Below are 20,077 nucleotides of genomic sequence, written 5' to 3' on the forward strand. Positions count from 1 at the left end.
TGTATGACCTCAAATTCATAATGCAGTCTGATCATAATGAAAATGTCATTCATTTTGGAACAGTATATTATTGCTATAGCTCAAAAGCTGGGGAAGTTTGTACACTGAGCTTACACGTTTTAGCTACAGAATATAATGTTTATTTATTTACATAGCAATTACTACATGAACCAGCATTTAAGAGAGTACATAACCCAATAAAAATAGAGGATGAAAGTTATTTTAATTTGTAAAGTCACTATCATATTTTAAGTGCACATATTTGCATTAACTGAAATGACTGTAGAGAGAGAAGCAGAGCATAAAATTTACTGGCAAATGTCTCAATTAAAAAAAAACTTGATGCTGGAAGTTGCACGCAAGGTTAAATATATTCTTATGTAATTTAAAAGCATCACATTTTTCTTGTTTGTTTTAAGTCTCAAATGAGTAACCACACATCACATCAGCAAACACGTTTATGTTGAGGAACTACTTTGCTTAGCGGAGGACAAGAAGAAGAAGAGTGATGATTCCTGCTCTGAGTGTCCGTTTTCAAATAAATGACCATGTTTACAGCCTCTTAGCTGCTCTGACCCTCCTATTATCTCTGGAGTCAATTTGACCCCACTTAGTGCCTTGTTTTTGCTTCATATTTAATGACTTCTCCTAATTTAATGGGGACAAGTGGGCGAACATGAAATCAACATAATGATATGTTTTCAACGTCCTGAATATATTTTGTTCGCATCAGTGTTTCTTTGGGTTCTGTTTGACTCTAGGCTCTTCTTTTTTTTTTTGCTTGCTGTGTAAAACATATAATAAACATCAATATAAACATCAATACACAAATTTGTTTTAGCTGTTTTGGATGACACTGAGGAACTACAACATGCCATTTATGATCTTCAAAAAAACTTCCCTCTGGTTTCGGGCCCTCACCTAACATAACCACACCTGTAGCAGTGAGAGAGCCAGTGATGGTTAATGTGACATTTGGGAGGGGAAAAAAAAACATGATTCCCACATTAACTTTGATGTATAAGGAGGAGATTATGTTTTTAAAGAGCTGTTTAGATAGTCAACAAGAAACATAAAGTACCTGACACACACACTTGGGCCCTAATTTTTATTATAATAATTTCCTGGTGGTTTAAGTCACTCAGGTCAAACTGATCCTGATAGATAAAAAAAAAAAATACATATATAGTAAATCTGAAGGTAACAGGAAGGTGAGAACCATAGGTTGAATGTGGATGGCAGGATTCATGTTTAAAAGCAGGGTGGAGCACGCCCTCTGGTGGTTAAACAGAGCAGTGCTACACCCCCGGGGGCCGGTGGGGGCCGCCGTGCCCCCATGACTTTGGACCGCGGAACAAAGCACTTGTTCAGCCAGAGCCTCTCAGTGAACACCGCTGTCCCTCTCTCTCTCTCCCTCTCTCTCTCTCTTCCCCCCTCTCTCTCTCTCTGCGTGGGACAGGACTTGAAAGTGGAGTTACATTTTTCAAGTTGATCACAAATAACTGGAGAAAAGATTATCATTCCCTGAGACATAGTTAGAGATATTTTGTTGCTTTTAATTCCTCCGAGCTGAATCCTGGTCGACGGGACAGCGGGACGGGGATTGGAGTTGTTATTTCTCCTCTTCAGTCTGCTCGCAGGTAAGAGAACCGGGCAACTCCTCGACTAAGTGAATTAATCCACTTTAGAAAACAGAATGTAGAGAGTTTCCCCTGATACATTTGCGAGAAAGTTTGGCCGCGGCTGTGTGTTTTTTCATAAAGTTCATGAAGTACCTGTTATTGTGTAAGGTGTGTACGTGCGCGTGAGAGGCAGTAACATTAGCTGATTAACCCTCATATGGGCTATAGCCTATCCTCAGGTGGGACTCCTCATCTGTTTTCCAACCAGACTGTGTATATTTAATGAGTCAGGTGGTGGATAATTATTTAATTTAGGAAAATTAATGTTTAAAAATATGCGACTAATTTCAGAAATTGCCTTGTGCATTACATTGCACTGCACTTACACTTGTCAGCTACAAAATTAATAACTTTATGTTTCGGGTTGAAATAGCTTACAAATTTAACTGATAATAAAAATCCGCAGTGCCTTCTACACTGTTGCTGGGTTGCCCTTTTGATAAGAAAGTTTTTTTCTTCCATTTCCTCCACAGGGTGCCATTACTGTTATTGCAGTGCAGCTGAATCTTGGCATAGGCTATTGAATACATGTATATATAGTCTACACACACATATATATACTGTGCATAGATGCATATCTGAGTGTGATTGCTTATTAAGAGTGATATTTTAATAGATAAATCATTGTTTTGCCGTGCAGGATAGTCTGCAGCGGGTTGTTTTTCTTGGCTGGCTGCAGGGGCTGTGCCTACAGTCCCTGCCTACATTTGGCATGGCTTTAATTGTTTTTGACAGATGTAAGACATGTGACTGTGAGGCTGGAATTCAGTTACAAACAGCAGATGACAGAGTCTCTGTGTTGTGGTGGAGGACAAGACGAAGACCGGTGGGTGTCTGATCTGACCCGGGAGAGGCCACAGAGCCAGAATGGGGTCTCACTGCCAGATTTCAGAAAGCAACCTCTCCACTGCCTCCAGAGTTACTACTACTACTATTACTATTACTGCTGCTACTACCATTACTATTACTGCTGCTGCTATTGCTTGAATTAATGGTGTTGATGCTACTGCGACAAGTGATTTCAGGTGTTGAAAGAAAGAAAATACACAGGGTGTACTTTGCTCTTAAATGGTCCACAAATTAACCCCTCGGTGTGATTTTATAGAAATGGAATAAGAGGTGAAATTTTACATTAGGAAAGTATCACCTTTTCTGTTCTCTCACCGCTGCTCTCTGTCTGCCTGTCTCTGTCTCATCCAGCTCTCCTGTCTCCTTGCTTCCCCACCTTCTGTCCTTCATTTTCTTTTTTACACCTTTCTCTCCTTTTAATGGTTTTACTCTATAAGATGTGTGTTGTATGCATTGTCCCAGGCCCAATTTTGTCTCTTGCCACTGTCCTGGCCAGGTCACCTCTTCAAAATGATATTCTGAATATCAGCGACACTTCACTTGGATAAATAAGTGAAAGTTTAAAAAAAAAAGAGAGAGAGAGAAGAAAAAAGGGATGGCAAATATCAAAGTCATAGGACACATTTGAGCCCACAATTTCACACACAGGTCTCTGTCAGAATCAGAATCAATATATATATATATATATATATATATATATATATATATATAATTTTTTTTTTTTTTTTTTTTTTTTTTTTTTTATTTGATTTTGTACCAGAAATTTGGGTATCACTTCATGTGCATTCTTCCATCTTGATACTCAATAAAGTATCAGGTGACAAAAAGTGTAAGTTCAGTGTCACTTGCGTATTTTCTGCATCTCAGTACATATAGAAACCCCAACTCTGACCTCAGCTTAACCCCAGTCTAGCACAAAATTGAGTTTCACCTGACATTTACCTTACTCTGTAGTGACACCGTAGCAAACTGAAAGCAGGCTGAGTATCGACACTGGACTTTTTGGATTAAGTTGGTACTTTTAATTGGATGAATGCAGGTAGAGCAGTTCCTCAGATGTGGGACCGTAAGGCTGCTGAGCCACCTGGACAGCTGTTTTCAACCCCAGCTCTGTCTCCACTAAGCTGGGATGGGCTGTTGTTGAACAATGAAGGACTCACCTCTCAGAAGACACCTGACACCCCCGCACTAAACATACCTCTCCACCTGTCCCACTCTCTCTCTCTCTCTCTCCCTCTTTCTCGCTCTATCTCTCTCCCTTTCTTCATCTCTCACTCCACTTGGGATCAACACAGAGGGGCTCTTGTGTGATCTTTTCTGGACAGTGCCCCAATTTCTTTCTTTTTTTTTTTTATGCTGCCTGATTCCATGGCAACAGTGTTCCCGCGACGAGCAGCCTTGCCTTTTGCCCCTCCTGCTCCCAAAACAAAGGCATGAAGTTATCGAGGGAGGGGAGAGTTAGGGACGGGGGTTGTTTTAGGAGGGGGGCGGATGAAGGATATGAGGGGATGAAGGGAAGGTGTCTGAGATGGAGGCTCTGAGGCGAGACCCTTTCTGCAGTGTGTGCAAGAGGGCCATAAAGAGAGGAGACTTATTACCCCAGACTGTAGACAGCGGGCAGTGCCAGGGACTGTCTGTCTGTGGAGGCCCCTGGAAGGCTGGGGACCTCTGTCATTACTTCCCTCACAATCCAACCAAAATGCCTGGGCACGACCAAGATTATAGAAGTAGAATAGAGAGGTATTTTGTTATTAAAATCAGTGGTTTATCTATTAATTGGGTGGGGAAAAGTATAATCAAAAGCCGGGCAATGGTGCCACTGGGAGTCACAGCTCAGCACACAGAGCCTTTGATAATGGACTATTTCTTCTGTTGTTATGCAGTGCATGAACACAAGGTGTGTTACAGTCTCTTGCCAGTTTGGTAACTCACAGTAATGCATTAGTGACTGGCAGATCGATAATAAAGTATCCATACTTAATTTCCCACTGAGAGACAGCCCTCACATAATAATGTTTACTTGTTATGAGACTGAATGTGTATCTGATGCTGAAAAAGTGAAGGAAAAAAATTGTTGGCTGTAGCAATTGGCTAGGAAAGGAACTACTTCTCCCTCTGGCCTCTTCTTTCATTCCTCATTCCCACAGGCACGTAGAAGGTCTGACAGTGGAGTTTAAATATGATAATGACTTGATCTACACAAGTGTTGACCTCAGTAGCCTACTCCCTGGTGCGGTAAAAGATAAAACTAAATTGGTGTTTTCCTACAAGCCGGAGCAGCCAAAAGCTGTTTATTTTTGCAAGAAGTTGTATGATCCTGTTGATTTTATTCAGGGTTGTTTGATTTGCCAAAATTGTTGATTTGAGCAAAATTAGACAGAAAACAACATTTGGTGTTTAACAAGTTATTTAATACTAATGCAAATGCTTTCAAATGTCATTGTTGATGCATGCACTTACCTGGTTTCACTGATGAAATTGCACAGATTTATGTTTTGATGTATACAACAAAGTATTGGTATTGGTATACTAGCCCTGGTATAGCTTGGTATGGCCTGTAATTCCACTTGTCATCCAGTTTGATGTTTTCATTCTGCTTTTCTGCTCTCAGCACAGCCTCTTGGCCCTGCTGTTTACATGCCTTTTTCACTCCAACCCGTTGGCAGCCCTGCCCCCGTAGGGCACCGTACAGAAGAATGGGCATTGTCAAGCAGTTTACATTGTAGCCTTAGATATCTCTGTGAGATTTGTAACAAAACCAAAACTAATTGTTCAGCTGGAGGGCGGGATGTGAAAGGTTCATAGTCTGGGTGGACAGTTTTGGAGGCGGGAGAGAGACACCGCAGCCTGTGAAGCAGCAAGAATGGCAGTATTGTTATTTGGCTGCACTCTGGCTCTTGGTACCGCTGTCTCCACGCAGCCTCTGACTTTCCTTTGAGAATTCAGGGTTAAGGTCTGGTTTCTGCCAACATGTGAAAAAAGGCCCGGTCTACTGTATGAAACGATAAGCTCTGAAGTTATTCATATCTGTGTAACCTATTTTTCAGTATCTCACAAAAAGAGGAGATTGCACGGACCTAGCTGGTATATCATGGGGTTATGCTTTAAATCATGCCTCCATGGGAATAGTAAAACATTTACACTATTATTGCTACACCCAAGGCAGTCACACCTTACTTCTCCATATCTCACCTCATAACATTACTCATATCAGTGCTGCTGACAAACAGAGCTGGACAGCTACTCCTCTCTCGTTTTGTACTGTGCGCTTTGCTCTCAGATCTTTTATCCAGAAACTGTCAACAACTCTCTCTGTTTTGGTGTTTTTGTTTTTCTTCCCCAGCTCCCTGACAGTAGTGAGCGATGTTTGAGAAGCAGCGCTATGACAGCCCACCTGTCTACAGTCCTCCCTACGGCGCGCCATCCAACAATGGCTACGGCCCACCAGGCAGCTTCCAGGCGCCCCGGAGTGAGTACGACCCTTACCCGCCTCCGCCCGGCTCTTACTACATCGAGGACAAACCTCAGCATTTCTACAAGTGGCTGTCACCTCCTGGGATCGTCAAGGCCATGATGGCGGTGGTGATCGTTCTGTGTGTGGGGATATTCGCCTGTGTGGCCTCCACCCTGATGTGGGACATCCAGTACGGGATGGGCATGGGAGGCTTTGGCACCGGGATGGGCTATGGCAGTGGATTCATCGGGGGCAGCTATGGGTCAGGATACGGTGGATATGGGGGCTACGGCGGCTATGGTGGCTACTACAGCTCCTACCCGACACCATATTCAGCCAAAACTGCCATGATCGCCATGGCGGCCATTAACTTCATCGTGTCACTGGGATTTTTCATCGCCAGCTTCTCAAAAACCAACATGTTCCGCAGCAGGAAGTTCTTCCTGGTCATCCTGATAACTAGCATCATCATGGCCGTCCTGCAGGTATGAAACAGAGAGAAATCTGATTCGTTTTGTGTGGCCGTCTCATGCTCACACCATTCCACTTGTGTGTTTGGTTAAGGAGTCCCCCTGCACTTTGTTCGGAGGGAAGGAAAAACATGACAATGGTGTTGGGATGATTTAAGTCACCAGAGGGATTGGGGGTTTCTGTGCAGGGTAACAAGAGAGGAAGTGTTAAATCAAAGGGGATTATAAGTAGGATAATAAACACAACACTAACTCCATTTCTCTCGTAGGGCATCATAAACATTGTGTACATCGTGGGTGTGAACCCCATGGCCCAGAGCTCCTCTAGCATGATGTACAACCCCATGCTCATGATGTGTCAGAGCCTCTACCAGACCAGCTACTCCCAGATGGGAGGAGTGGGAGGCTTCCCCATGTACAACCAGTACCTCTACCACTACTGCTTTGTGGACCCACAAGAGGTTTGTACTGTTTCCTCTTGTTGTTGTTGTTGTTGTTGTTGTTTTATTTTGGAGACATCATGAGGAGGCAACACTTTTTGGTTTGAAAACCCACGTTTGCTCTTAGACCGAGTCCAGGTCACCATTCAGAATAATGATGATGTGGCTGTAATTGAAGTTGCAGCTGTTTGTTTACTTGTTGTTTTGAACTAGGTGAGCAATGAGGCCAATTCATTTCAGTTCAGTTCTTTATTGTCATGTGGGAACTTTGGCTCGCACCACACTCACCAAACAATGAACGGAATAAAACTAAATTAAAAAACAAAAAGACATGGGTAATTTCCAGCAGGGAAAATGCACCAAAGTATTTGGCTTGCAGCTTGGTGCAACAAGACAGACATTCCAGACTATCAACAGAGTAAAAAAGAGTCATTGTAAAAGGGAAAACTGTAATATAGTGCTGATGCGGGATTATCAAGAATGCAAATTTAGAGAATTTATTGTGCGCACACAGAGAATCTATATTTGCATACTGTTTTAACTGTGAGGTTACTTTGTAAACTAGGGAGTCTAAAGCTAAATATATGAAATGGAAATACTGGGTTTGTTTATGTATCATGCATCTGTTGTTATTTCGCAGTGACATGTAGAAACTTGTCATGAATGTGGATAGATTAATAATCTGTATCCTGTAATATCTTCTTGCCTGCTGGACACACACAGCATAGCACATCCTCACATATCATTGACCTTGCATTGTCCTGTACTATTATCTGGTACTGAGGATGTGTTACGTTTGGGTTACACCATTCTGCACATTGTGATCTATTTTTTGCACTGTTGTCACACACTGTAATTTTATACCGAGATAAACCGGGGTTATTGTGGCACCGTTTTCCTGTCTTATCTGCGTCCCAAAACTTTAATTTCTATGTTTTTCCTTTTTTTAGGGTGTTGCCATGGTTTGTGGATTCCTGCTTGTCATTGCCTTGGCTGTCGCCGCTTTTTTCGCACACAAAACACGAGGCAAGATCTGGCGCTATGGGAAGCCCAACATCTACTGGGAAGAGCCGCTCACTGGTGGGCTGGCTCCCGAAGGCAGAGATGTAGAAGAATGGGTAAGAGACAGCAGGATGGGGTCACAGTTAAGCAAGACTGGATTTCCATCGGATTTACAAATCCGATGGAAACAAGAAAAATCAGTATCTGACCCTAGATGACCCATTTTTTTTTCCATGCTAAGCTGGCACTGAAACAATCAGGGTCACAGAGATTTCAAATGTTTTGTAATTTTTTTTTAAATCCAGACTAAGAGAAGTAGATGGAATACAGTGTCCACTGACTGATTTGATGAGATGATGAAATGTTTTACCACGGTGGTTTTACTGCACACGAGGTTCAGCCAGACTGATGGCAGTCAGAAGGGTTGTGACTTGTGGCTGTGTTTGGTTCCACCTGTTTTGACAACGAGAAGTACTAGCCTTACTAAACAGTCATAAATATAGGTTTGGTGATTATGATGATACAGATACACAACTCATAATGGGAGCAGGGACTTGTGGCACAATGCCAAGGCTGTTGTTTTCCCCACCTTTACAAATCTAACACATTTTTTGACAAATTAGTACATTCACAAATGGACTTTGGAATGTTCTTGAGCCGTTTCATTCACTCATAAGTTTTCCATGTTTGTTTTTATGAGTTCAAAGTCCAAAAGGAGTGTCATCTGCCAATAGTTTTATGACAGTGGATGTTGAGGAAGCAGTATGGAACACAGGACAAGGTGTAATGCTGTGTGTTTCTGTGTGCACGTATCCATTACTGCATGATAACAGACCCCATGCAGCATGTGACTATACTGTCCATGCAAATGATGTTTTCCTGGGTCATGTAGGTCTGAGGATTAACCTGCGGTTATCTCCCCTCTTGACAGCTTCACCGTTTCTGGCGCCTCTGCTGAAACGGCTTCCTTATGATGCAACATGATACATGGGCAGCATTTTTCAGTAGCGTTACTCAGACACTTATAAACACCTTGAGTTTGTCTAGTTGTATTTTCATTGACTTGACATTAGTTTTATTTTCTATATTATTGCCCGTGCATCATCAGTTGTGGGAATATCTGAATCCTTCAGACACAACCTGAACCTGAAGCCCATTGTTTGTCTTATCCTTCTGTAATCAGCCCACATCAGGCCTGTAGAGACTTATAGCAGTTTATAGCATCCATAGAGTCACACTTCTGAGTCAGTGATTCCCTCGACTCAGTCACTTTGTTCGGGGTCAGGGCTGATAGCAGTGAGTGGTTGTTTGTTCATTGTCTACTACCTGGTTTCACTCTGAGTAATCATTAACCAGCTAAGAGGATAGCAAGTAAGCCGGTGGTTTCTAGAGAGGTGCCTGGGGATTTAAACATCAACAACATGCCAGCTGTGAGGGACTGTAACCTGGGATCCTAGTTGATTATTGATTTGACCCACCTCAATTCAAATGATGCCTCTGTTATGCTGTGACCAGCAATGGGTTGCAACGATTTGGCAATGCTTCACACAAGCACAAGCACAAACATTATAGCCTCAGGTGTGGGAAGTTAATTTACAGCCATAAACAGCATGAGAGTAACCAATGAGAATAAGCAGATGCTGTTCATGTTTTCAAACAGCAAAAAAGAGAAGCCACAATAAAAAGCTGCTTTTGTAACACAACATGCAGTATGCATTAAAAGGATTGGAACTGGCATATTTTTGATATCAACAAGGATGCAAAATTGCTGTGAATCGACATACATGTCTTGTACTGACTGAGATAAATGCCAAACATAGCCATAAACAACCGTGCTGTTATTTTGGAGTGTAAGAGTCATGCTGCATTGAGCTGTTTATTTTTGGAAGTGATTGTCAGTGCTCACTGCATGGCATCATGCAGACAGAGATGTGGAGTCAGAGGAGAAGAGGACGCAAGATGAGGCAAGTCCAGAGTGAATGCGATGACTAGCACCAGGCTGTAATAATGGAGCCATGCTCACTGATGTCATCAGACTCAGATAATGAAGCCCACAGGGCTGCTGCGTTCAGCACTCTCACCAATCTGGGGTTTTTCATGTTGAATGTTTTATATTGCCAGTGTGGCGTGGTGATCAGAGTGTGCTGAAGACTTTTCACTTTTTTTCTTCACATATTGCTGGTGTGAAAAGGGCAAGTAATGTGCTTTGCATTATAAAGGCTGTGGAGAAGGGCAAACACTTTCCAAGGAGAGAAAATATTGGAATGATGTGGAGAAGAGAGTCAGTCCAGTTTCTAACAATCACAAAAGATGAAAATGCCTACTGCCTGAAGGCTGACTAGAAACATGTGCTTTAAGAGTGCATGTATTGCCTGTTAGACGGTCTGTATCTGCACTTTCATCTTTGTAATGGTTTTCCATCTCAAACAGAAACACACTGATTGTCCCCGTGTTGCTGCACTACCTGCAGTGTCTGTGCCACACTGCTGGGCTTTAGTGCTGAGAAATTGAGTCATGGCACTTGTGCGGCTCTTTAATCACATGGCTAGTACCAATCTGAGGCAGAGAGGTTGGTTTGAGATTGTACCCAGCTCTGCCGCTGACCTCTGGGAGTCCTGGCTCTCTCTGATGACCTCACACACTGGTCTCTTTCAGCTTGGGCCAGGCTGGCTGCATTGTGTCTGCTGCATGAGGTCATCACAGTCTGTTTCTGCAGGGCTGACTGGGCGCCCAAAGTGTTGAGGAATTGCACAAATGTAGGATTAGAGCATCTGGGGCTGGTTTCACATGAATCAAGACATAAATCTAGGCAACCTGAGATCATATAGTGTGGCATTGTCTGGGCATTAATAAAGTTTAAAAAATATTGCTGAGCCTTTCACACAAATGTTTTTATTCTGTCTTCTAAGTGGCAGTTGCTGTGATTGTTGTGGTTTTCTGAAGGGGATGGTGTGGATGACATTGCCCCAAGCATGAATAGTGCCGGCCTATTTCCATTAGTTTTGCTGCACCTTTTTAAATCTGCCACCCAAAATAAAACTAGTTGTTATGTTTTCTCACTTGTATCTCCGCATTCAAGTTGCATTCTCTGTGAGCTCGACGCCAGCAGTGTAATTTGCATCACTGAGTCGTTTTTATTAGTCCAGCAGACATCTTGTAGCTGACACACTTCATGCCCTCACTTTCCTGATACTTTCCTCCAACGTTACCTCACTCTTCCTATTGTCCTACCCTTTCCTTGCTAAATATTAATCACTCTTTGATCTCTGCTTTTTCCATATCATGTCCCCCTTTGCTTCTTTCCTTCCATTCTTCTCTGCCTCCCTTTCCTCTTTGGTCACATGTGCACATCTTCCTTTTCCACACTTCTGCTTCCCTCTGTTCCCCCTGCTTGAATCATCATCACCCCTCCTCTCTCTCTCTCTCTGCCCTCGTTCATACCTGCCTCTCCTCTTGAGGTCCAGGAGCCTCAGACATTCTTACGCTGCTTACTTTGTCTGCGTACGGCCCCAACGGCCACTGTGCTGCATGCAGGGAGGGCATTGTTGAAATTCTTGGATGACTTGCGCTCTTGAAACGTGGTTCTCCTGCAGCTGCAAGGAGGGAAATGCTCCCCCAACCGCAGCCACTCCACCCTCTTTGATTGTTGTTTTTGGGGGGCCTGGCTGCTGTTTAGCTCCGCTCATGCTCTGCAAGGGATTTAAGGAGATTGGTCAGCAGTGCAACTCTGAAGTAGTCGGGAGAACTGATGGTACATTCCAGCGTTAGTATATTAATGTAATAGTGAATTCTCACCTTTAACTCACCCATCGAGGGCTGACTAACTGAGGAAACTGATAACCTGCTATTTTGTGAACAGTATCAGTCTTTTGAGTAGATTTATTCATATGTTTTTGCTTTTTTAGTAGCTTCATATCTACTTTTTGTTGCCATATTGGAATAATGTTAAGTTTAGATGCGATCCCAGGTTGAGACAGACAAATTTTGAGTCATTTCCTGGATTTGTGTCACATGCAACACTGCTGCCCCCCACCGTGGCAGATAAATGCCAGGTCCTGAGTCTATTACCTTGATTCCAGTGGAAGAAGACGCACCTGAGTAAACAGTGTGATCTACTCTTGTGTCCCTGAAGTAAATATTGGAGCCATTTTTTCACAAGCCACAAACATTCTGACACAAAATTTGTGTAACAAATCAGGATAAATGTGTTTTTGTTCAGCTGATCGCTATCTGTTGGTGCTCCCTGCCGCAGGGATGTCAAAAAAAAAAAATTAAACTTCCACTCAGGGGACAAAAGTGTTTGCCATTTTCATACCACCAGTACAACTTGTAATACATCATCTTCTTTTAATGGAGCATCTTTGACACTGCTGCTTTGTGCAGAGCCAGTGCTTCAGGCACCTGTGTGACAGAGAGCTGCTTAAATGTGATTGGCTCACAGTCAGACAGTGTGAACAGTGGCAGTCAGCAACAAAATGTCAGAACAGGTGAAGACCAAAGGTTGATGTAATTCATGTTAGTCCACTGTGGTGGGTGACCCTTTCTGATTTATCTGCAAGACAAATTGTACCACCATTTGGTTCTCATTTGATGTAAAGTGCTTCTTCAACTTTCCACAATAGATAAGATAAAAGTTACCACCCTTTCCCCTTCCTGCATGTTTCTCATGTGTTGCTCCAGTCACTGACCTTATGGTGGTTATACAGTGACAAATTTACTGGAGGACACGACGACCCACCCTGAGGCCCTCATTGTGAGGAAAGGCCTTCACACAGCTGTTCTGTTCACACAGGAAAGACTTTGAAATATGGATTAAGGGGGCCTTATTTACATTGGAGGAACTGTTTCCTTTTGTTTTACGGAAAGGAAGGAGAAGCATATCCGCTGCAGGTGTGTGTGAAGATGTAAGACAACACAGAAAAGTGAAAGCCAAATCAGATTATTGTGAAATATCTTTTTATGGAACTATTACAGCAGTACAAACAATCTTATTAGATTACAAGGGAAACAGGCTCAGAGGGGAAAACACAACCAAATGTAATAAACAAGCAACCGTCAAAGGTATGAAAGTAGAGCCCCAAATGATTTGGGTTGTTAAGGTTTGCTCAAGGTTATTTTATGATTTTTGTGTGTTTATTATATGTTTTTATGCTCTGTGGGACCCTTCACAGCATGGTGAGCCAACCAGATAACTCACCTTTCATTAAGGAGCTGAACTGTGCCGTCCAATTACACGCCCCACTGCTTCCTCAAACTTTGGCCAGTAATTGGCATATTTTCTTCTCTGGTGTGGAAATAACATTCCTTTCTCTTTTAAGAGCCATTGCCAAAGCTAATACAAACCAATTTCATGCTTTTCATTTCTGTTTTTGCTGTTGATTTAAAGATGCAAAGTTTTCCCTTTCGCTGCTACTTTACCAAACCTTCAAAAAGACAGAACCAAAAGGAAAGCTGTTAGCTCATTTCAAAATTTTGGCTTAAGAAGTTAGGGAGGGAGGAGGAGAAAAACAGCCTCTTGAACAGGATGCCAGTCAGAAATCTGGCCTCCAGCGTGTCTCTATCTTTGTTATTGTTACTGTTTAGCTTGTTTGTTTGTGTTTGCTGACTCTGTTCCCTCCGTGTTTCCTGGCTGCTGTAGGTGAACAATGTGGAGGAAAGTCACAGTACGCAGGACGCCCCGACCCTGGTGCTGTCCGAGAAGGGGGGCGGGCCGCTCAACGCCTCGGCCAACAGTGTCATCTCCTACCCGCCGCCCAAGATGGACAGCAGCTCCATCAACGGGGACACCTACAACAACAACGAGTGGGTGACCATGTTATCGTGGCTCGTGAGTTTAGATGCTGCACATTACCTCCGGAGGTAGAAAAGCACAATCTGTAGAGTCACAGCAAAAACTCTCCGTCTTAACAAATCATTTAATCTCATATTCAGGATTAAGGTCTTATTAACTTGTGTCCTGGATTTTCTTCCCTTAAAAAATCATGAAGCAAGTGCAATTGGATTGGAAACAAGTGGGATTATCTCATCCCACTTGTGTTAAGAAAAAGCTTCTAACACTGAATTTGAACTAAAACACTGTGAGGATAGGTTTTTGGAGCGATATGTTGGAATTCCAGCAGCGTTATTATGCTATGATTTTGTGTTTTTGTCCCACACTTCTTTGTGAATCAAATCCTGCCAAGACAATAAAGAAATACATACATACGTACATAGATAATGAAATTTTCACTTGAGATATGCCAAAGAAAGTGTCTGTGCCAGGCCACAGTCCGTAATCTTGGACGATACGATGCTGAGAACATGTGACTCAAACAAAGCATATCTAATCAGTGCTGTTTAAAAACCCCATGAATACATGCTGCCCTACCTACGAAAAGAGCAGTGTGACCTTTGAGTACTCTCGGATTAACTTTCCCCTCCCTCTTTCTCGTGTTTCTTAATTGCTGTGAGAAAGGAAAAGGGGAGGATGTTAGAGTAAAGTGAAGAAAGAAGGGATTTCTCAAGTACCTCAAGTACCTTGTTTTTGTTTGCTTTTATTTTATTCAATGCGTCACACTGTGGTGGGTCACAGTGTGTGTGTGTGTGTGTGTGTGTGAATGAATAAAGCCCTGTCACTGCACCTTTGTTAATTCCCAGCATCTCAAAACCTTTGAAGCACAAGTCCAGTTTGTGTCAGAAATATCAAAGTAGAGATTTTTAGGAGCTCCCTGGCAATGTTCAGAGACTCACAATGAGATTAAAAAAAAAAAAAAAAAAAAAAAATCTGGTTATAATCAGGTCATTGTTTATTTATCCCAATAAGAGTTTTACTTTAAATAAAGAAATTTCTAAGAACACAGTTGCCTTTTTGGGTGAAAAATCAGTTTACGTGCGTACTTCTAAAATCAGATTTGTGTTGCTTGTGCTTATCAATAAGAGTTTGGTTTTAAACCGAGAGGAGGGTAGTCCAGATGATTGTTTTTGTGTGTATTGCCTCCCTGTAGTAGGAGCAGGGAGGTCACAGGCCTTTTGTTCTCTCACGGAAAATCAACAAAACAACATTTTTCATAAAGCAGAGGTATTTTGGCCCGAAGACCTAACAGTGTGCGCTGTTGCTGACATGGCGTGGCCTTTTTGTAAGGACGTGTAATATCTGGGCCAGTGGTTTGGATTCCTCTTTAAATCTCTGCAAATGAACCGAACTGAACATGTTTCATTAAGAAAAAGAACCTGGCCCCTGGTGATTTTTTAGGCATGGCGGAGTACTTTAATATAACCTTACACTGACCTTAATTTGTTTATCAAACTGCAGGGTTGGGAGCTGCAGTGTTATTAGTGGCTCCTGAACATGGCATGTAACTAGGCCATGTTCAGAAACCCTTGTTTTGTTGAGTCATTGTCTCGTACTAGACCGTTCCTAATGCTCCCAGCCATGTTTGGGTCATGATGTAATTTGAGTAAATCTGCTTCATTGTTTAACTTGTTTCGCTGTTTCATAATCTGTCTAGGGAAATACACATAATCTGCCCTCCAAGAACTTCACTTTATAGGTAGAACTTCACTGTGAATGTCTTTATATTGACAAATCAAACAAAATGACAAGCTTAGAAAAATAGATTTTGTTTGATGGCTGTGACATTAGTTCACGTACACTCCACTGAGCACTGAAAAACTTCCAGTTCAGCTTTACATTTGACCAGAATCAAGAAATTTAAAACAATCTTTCTCATTGTAGTATATTCAGATGAACTTTTATCATTCAAGGGGAAACAGTATCAGTAAATAGAGTATAAATACAAGATCATATAAAAAAGTAAGGCAATAACACCATAATAAAATACAATAAATATAAAAAAATAAAGTCATAAGGTGGAAAAATACACAGCAGTTGAAGGGAGTGGTGGCGCCAGTGGAGCTAAGGCATGGCACCAAATGTTCAAAACACAAAATGTGCTTAAATATGTAATCCACAGTATGATAATAATGGTTGTAAAAATAGTTCATCTATAAGGTCAAAGGTCAACAGGACCTCACAGACAAAGCCTGCCAATTCAACAAATCTGCATTTTGCATAGAAGATTTTTCCCATGTAGAAGATCCATTTTACATTTTATTTTAATTCTAATTTTCTCATGGCCTCGTGTTGCTGCACGGCAGGTACTCGGAGCGGCCCACCAGTCGACCATCAGAGGTGCTCTCTCACGGCGGGGGGACGAGCTCCAGCCCCTCGGAGGAGACGGGAGGGGGCCGCAAGCCCTCGGCCAACAGGGGGAAGAGACGCAGACGTAACCCGGAGCTGGATGAGTCTCAGTACGAGACCGAGTACACCACAGGGGGAGAGACGGGCAACGAGCTCGACCCAGAGGAGTGGGAGAGGTGAGAATTAAGCTGCCACTACTTCTGTATGCGAACGCTACTTGTACACTATCTGGATTAGGGACGGAAATTTCATTAGCCAAGCGCAAGGTATGTTGATCGCGGCCAAATACTGCAGCTCCCTCAGGCTTTTGCCTAATGTGCCCGATTTGATTAAATACTCAACGCTCATGAGAGAGTGGCTTGATTTACAGAAAAATGTGTCTGGAATATCTTGCATGGATACAAGTAGTCGTGAACAAGTAGCTGCACAGACGGTGAAGCAGGTAGCTCACTCATTCACTCTCTCTATCTCTCTCTCTCTCACACACACACACACACACACACACACACACACACACACAACTGGGTTGACATCCACAGCGGCAGGTAATGGGCTGTATTCGCCTCACTCAGTCCAGTAGAGTAACTAATCCCCTGAGGCATGCCATTCCACATGGGTCTGTACTCTGAATTAATGAGAGAATTGGGCCAAAGGTATGAAGCGTTGCAGTCACTCCAGTTTGTGAGCAATTAACTATGTTTGCCTTGTTTTGATCCACCCAGACTCCAACCAAGCAGGAGACATTCGCAGTCTGAAGACCATCGTCCATCTCATGCAAACCAATCCTCTTGATTTGTGCTCTGTATTCCTGTGGTTCATTAGCAGCCCTGATGTGATACGGGATTGGATTTATTTGAAAGTCAAAATAGTTACATGCACATTTCACTCCGGAAGAAACCCAGCACATACCTACAATCAAATAACAAGGATTTAGGATAAAAACACTGTAAAGTCAGTGGCTTATTTCCACTGTGGTCATCTATCTTAGTCTGTTTTTGTGCCAGAGCTGATGCTTTCAGTCTGACCGATGCACATTTGTCTCTGACCCTGATTTCCTTCTGTCTCTCTCTACTCGTCTTTGGTTTCTCTGTGTTTCTGTCACTTTCTCTCGCCTCTCCTTCTTTGCCTCCCTCTCCTCCGTCAGTATCTACCCGGAGATAACGTCCGACGAGCAGCGCCACGAGTACAAGAGGGAGTTCGACGCTGACCTCAGGGAGTACAAGCACCTGTGCGCCGACATGGACGACATCAACGATCAGCTGAACAAACTCAGCCGACAGCTGGACACGCTAGACGACAGCTCTCCCAAATACCAGGTCAAATCCACGTATCCTCCTCCCCAAAAAGCGGTGAAACAAGATGTGAAATGACCAGCAGTTATTATTATTGAGACAATTAAAAAGCCTAAGATGTTTAACTGTCTGAAGCCAGGATTTATTTTACAGAAAATCATCCTGAATCACAAAATGGGGATACAACAGAGAATCATCCCATAATTTGGACATTATAGATGTATCTTTTGATGTGAAACTTATTTTTGACACTCAAACATTTTTCACAGCTTTCTCATGAATTAAAATGAAAGTCCTTGGCCTGATTTCCCATCATACCTATGGGAAAGTCATAGCAAGCAGAGTTTTGAATAAATCTGTGTACAAGGAAAGGTGAAAATGCCCCAGATCCTCAGTGCACACAATGAGTGGTCCAAAATGTGCATCTTAATATGCATAACTGTACGCAGGCTTAATCATCCCGTTTGATAAAGAAAACATCAGCATGTTAACTGCATTTTTTTTTCTCATTCTCTCTCAGGCTGTGGCGGAGGAATATAATCGACTGAAGGACCTAAAGCGGGTGAGGGGACGTTTCTTTTACTAAATAATTACAGTGTGGCATCATCACTGCATTTTAATTATTTCCACGTTGCATTCAAGGCTTTGTTGCAAAACATCCATAACAGGTCAAATCAGAATTCATTTGTCCTCGTACTCTTCTGCACTTATAGATACTGTAATTTCTTTGTATGTGTGTGTGTGTGTGTGTCCTCTAACCTTTCCCTAGACCTTAATCCAGTGTAGAGCTTTTATCATTCAGAATCTGCAGAAAACACAAGCCATCAAATCTTTTTTTTTTTTTTCCTGTATGAGCTCTGGGATGCTTTGCAGTGTTGGATGACTAATCCCTGCTCTCCCCGCTCTGCAGACGCCAGACTACCAGTTCAAGAAGCAGGAGTGTCGCAGGCTGAGGCACAAACTGTTCCACATCAAACGCATGGTGAAGGACTACGACAAGAGCCACTAACAAATTCGCCGAGCCCCGACGCCACTCACTCCACCCTCCGCAACACACACACACACACACACACACACACAAACACACACACAGACGCTCAAAGACTCCTGGACGACATGCCCCGAAGACTGTACTTCAAACTGCAACAAAAACAAATGCTGAGACCAAAGTTATCTGTGCAGCACGTACACACTGGACACAGATGGACACACACACACACACACCCGCACTCAAATACATGTTGATAATAATGATTCAGACTTGGGTTTCCCTTCCCTGCGTTCACGACTGTATCTGACTATTTTTCCACGACCTGGACGAAAACGGAAACCCGGAGGAAACGCGTGGATCCTCGGCTGTAGCTTTCCTCCACGACGACACTGCCATTTCTCTAAAAGGGCCGGCTTATTGTAGCGCGCACCCGCTTGCAAGAATCGTAGGGTGCGGTGGAAGAAAGGTTGCGTGAAAGTCATCTGACCTTCAGCCACCTGTGATAACTACTAGGATCTGCAGTGAGAGGTTGTGTTTGCTCTCCAAATACGCTGCTTTTCTTTGTTTTATCTGCCCCTGATAAGAGCTGAAACAGTATCGCAGAGAATTCAGCGATGGGCGGGACGGGGTGCTGGGTTTGTTTGCATGCAATTACGCAGTTTGTTTTAACCCACGGCATTATCTCAGCCACAAATGAACTTCCTGTGTTCCTGTGTTTTTCTTTTCTCACCTTTGCATCATTGTTCATACACAAATTTTACATCGGTTATGTAATCCAGGCACTGTGTACCACCTATATCATTTCCACTGTACCAGCATTTTGTCAAACTAAGGGTTTTATACTGATTATCATAGTTGTAGTGAAACCAAAAACGGGACAATTTGGTCACTGAGATATGAATTGTATTGTTGTGTAGAAATTTTAAGGAAGTCCGTGTCGGAGCTGGATGCCCTGTTCATGCTTTCGGGTGGGACAGAGGTTGATTTTTGCCTTATGTGTCACTGGATACAGAGGAACAAAATATATGTGTCCGTTTTTGTTTTTTTTCTTAAGTCTATGAATATTAGCAATGACGTCATTTGTAAATACTAAAGGCCTACAGTGGTTCCTGTGGTGTTTATTTTTTTTTCTCAGTGATCCCTCATAATGCACTGATCCTATGCAAATCAGAGAGTAACCGAGTAATTTTCGTAAAACGTTTTCGTCTGACGCACCTTCAGCAAACTGGGAACCATTTCCTGTCTGTGTCTCGCTGTTCGTTTAAACCGAGCTCCTCTTTTCCTTTGATTATTCCCTCCGCTGAAAATGATCACCTGTTGATTACACGTGTGGTAATATTTGTATTAATCCCACTCCATGTGCAAAGTGTTACTATCTAGCGAGTTAGAAAATTGTTTAGACCTATGTTGATTTGTCATGCGTTTGTATTTTTTATGAAGAACTGGTGAGTTTATGAAGAACATTGTTGTCATTTTACAAACCTTTTTGCGAGCCATTTATTTTTATATGAATTTATTTTCTTTGATGCTGTTGTAAAAGGCAACATTTTTTTGTAACTGAGTACTTCCAGAGGGTATGATGTCTAAAATAAAGGTATTGATATTCAATGAGTAATAAACATTCCTAATTCTCTAAAAATGTTACCACTGACTTAAGCCTGTTTTTTCTTTTTCTCTCACTTCTCTCTCATTGTTGCTGTTGTTGTTGTTTGGTGTTG

The 20,077-nt window shown here is 42.5% G+C and overlaps 1 protein-coding gene across 1 annotated transcript; it reads left to right on the forward strand.

The window, feature by feature from the left end:
• The first annotated feature begins 1,435 nt into the window (after positions 1-1,435).
• LOC115357568 (occludin) lies at positions 1,436-20,003 on the forward strand. The gene is made up of 9 exons (XM_030049093.1): positions 1,436-1,640; positions 5,875-6,470; positions 6,725-6,916; positions 7,846-8,013; positions 13,536-13,699; positions 16,034-16,252; positions 17,221-17,392; positions 17,889-17,930; positions 18,279-20,003. Exons 2-9 carry the CDS (start codon positions 5,895-5,897, stop codon positions 18,375-18,377), a joined length of 1,632 nt encoding a protein of 543 aa, XP_029904953.1. The 5' UTR covers positions 1,436-1,640; positions 5,875-5,894; the 3' UTR covers positions 18,378-20,003.
• Positions 20,004-20,077: the final 74 nt, after the last annotated feature.

This window comes from Myripristis murdjan, chromosome 4 (genome assembly GCF_902150065.1).
Source record: "Myripristis murdjan chromosome 4, fMyrMur1.1, whole genome shotgun sequence".
Taxonomy (NCBI): Eukaryota; Metazoa; Chordata; class Actinopteri; order Holocentriformes; family Holocentridae; genus Myripristis; species Myripristis murdjan.

Bases quoted from the DNA above. Each gene is read 5' to 3' on its own strand.
- LOC115357568 (XM_030049093.1), top strand. From the start codon at position 5,895: ATGTTTGAGAAGCAGCGCTATGACAGCCCACCTGTCTACAGTCCTCCC. The intron at 8,014-13,535 runs GTAAGAGACAGC...TGGCTGCTGTAG, and splicing joins GCAGAGATGTAGAAGAATGG to GTGAACAATGTGGAGGAAAG. The intron at 16,253-17,220 runs GTGAGAATTAAG...CTCCTCCGTCAG, and splicing joins GACCCAGAGGAGTGGGAGAG to TATCTACCCGGAGATAACGT.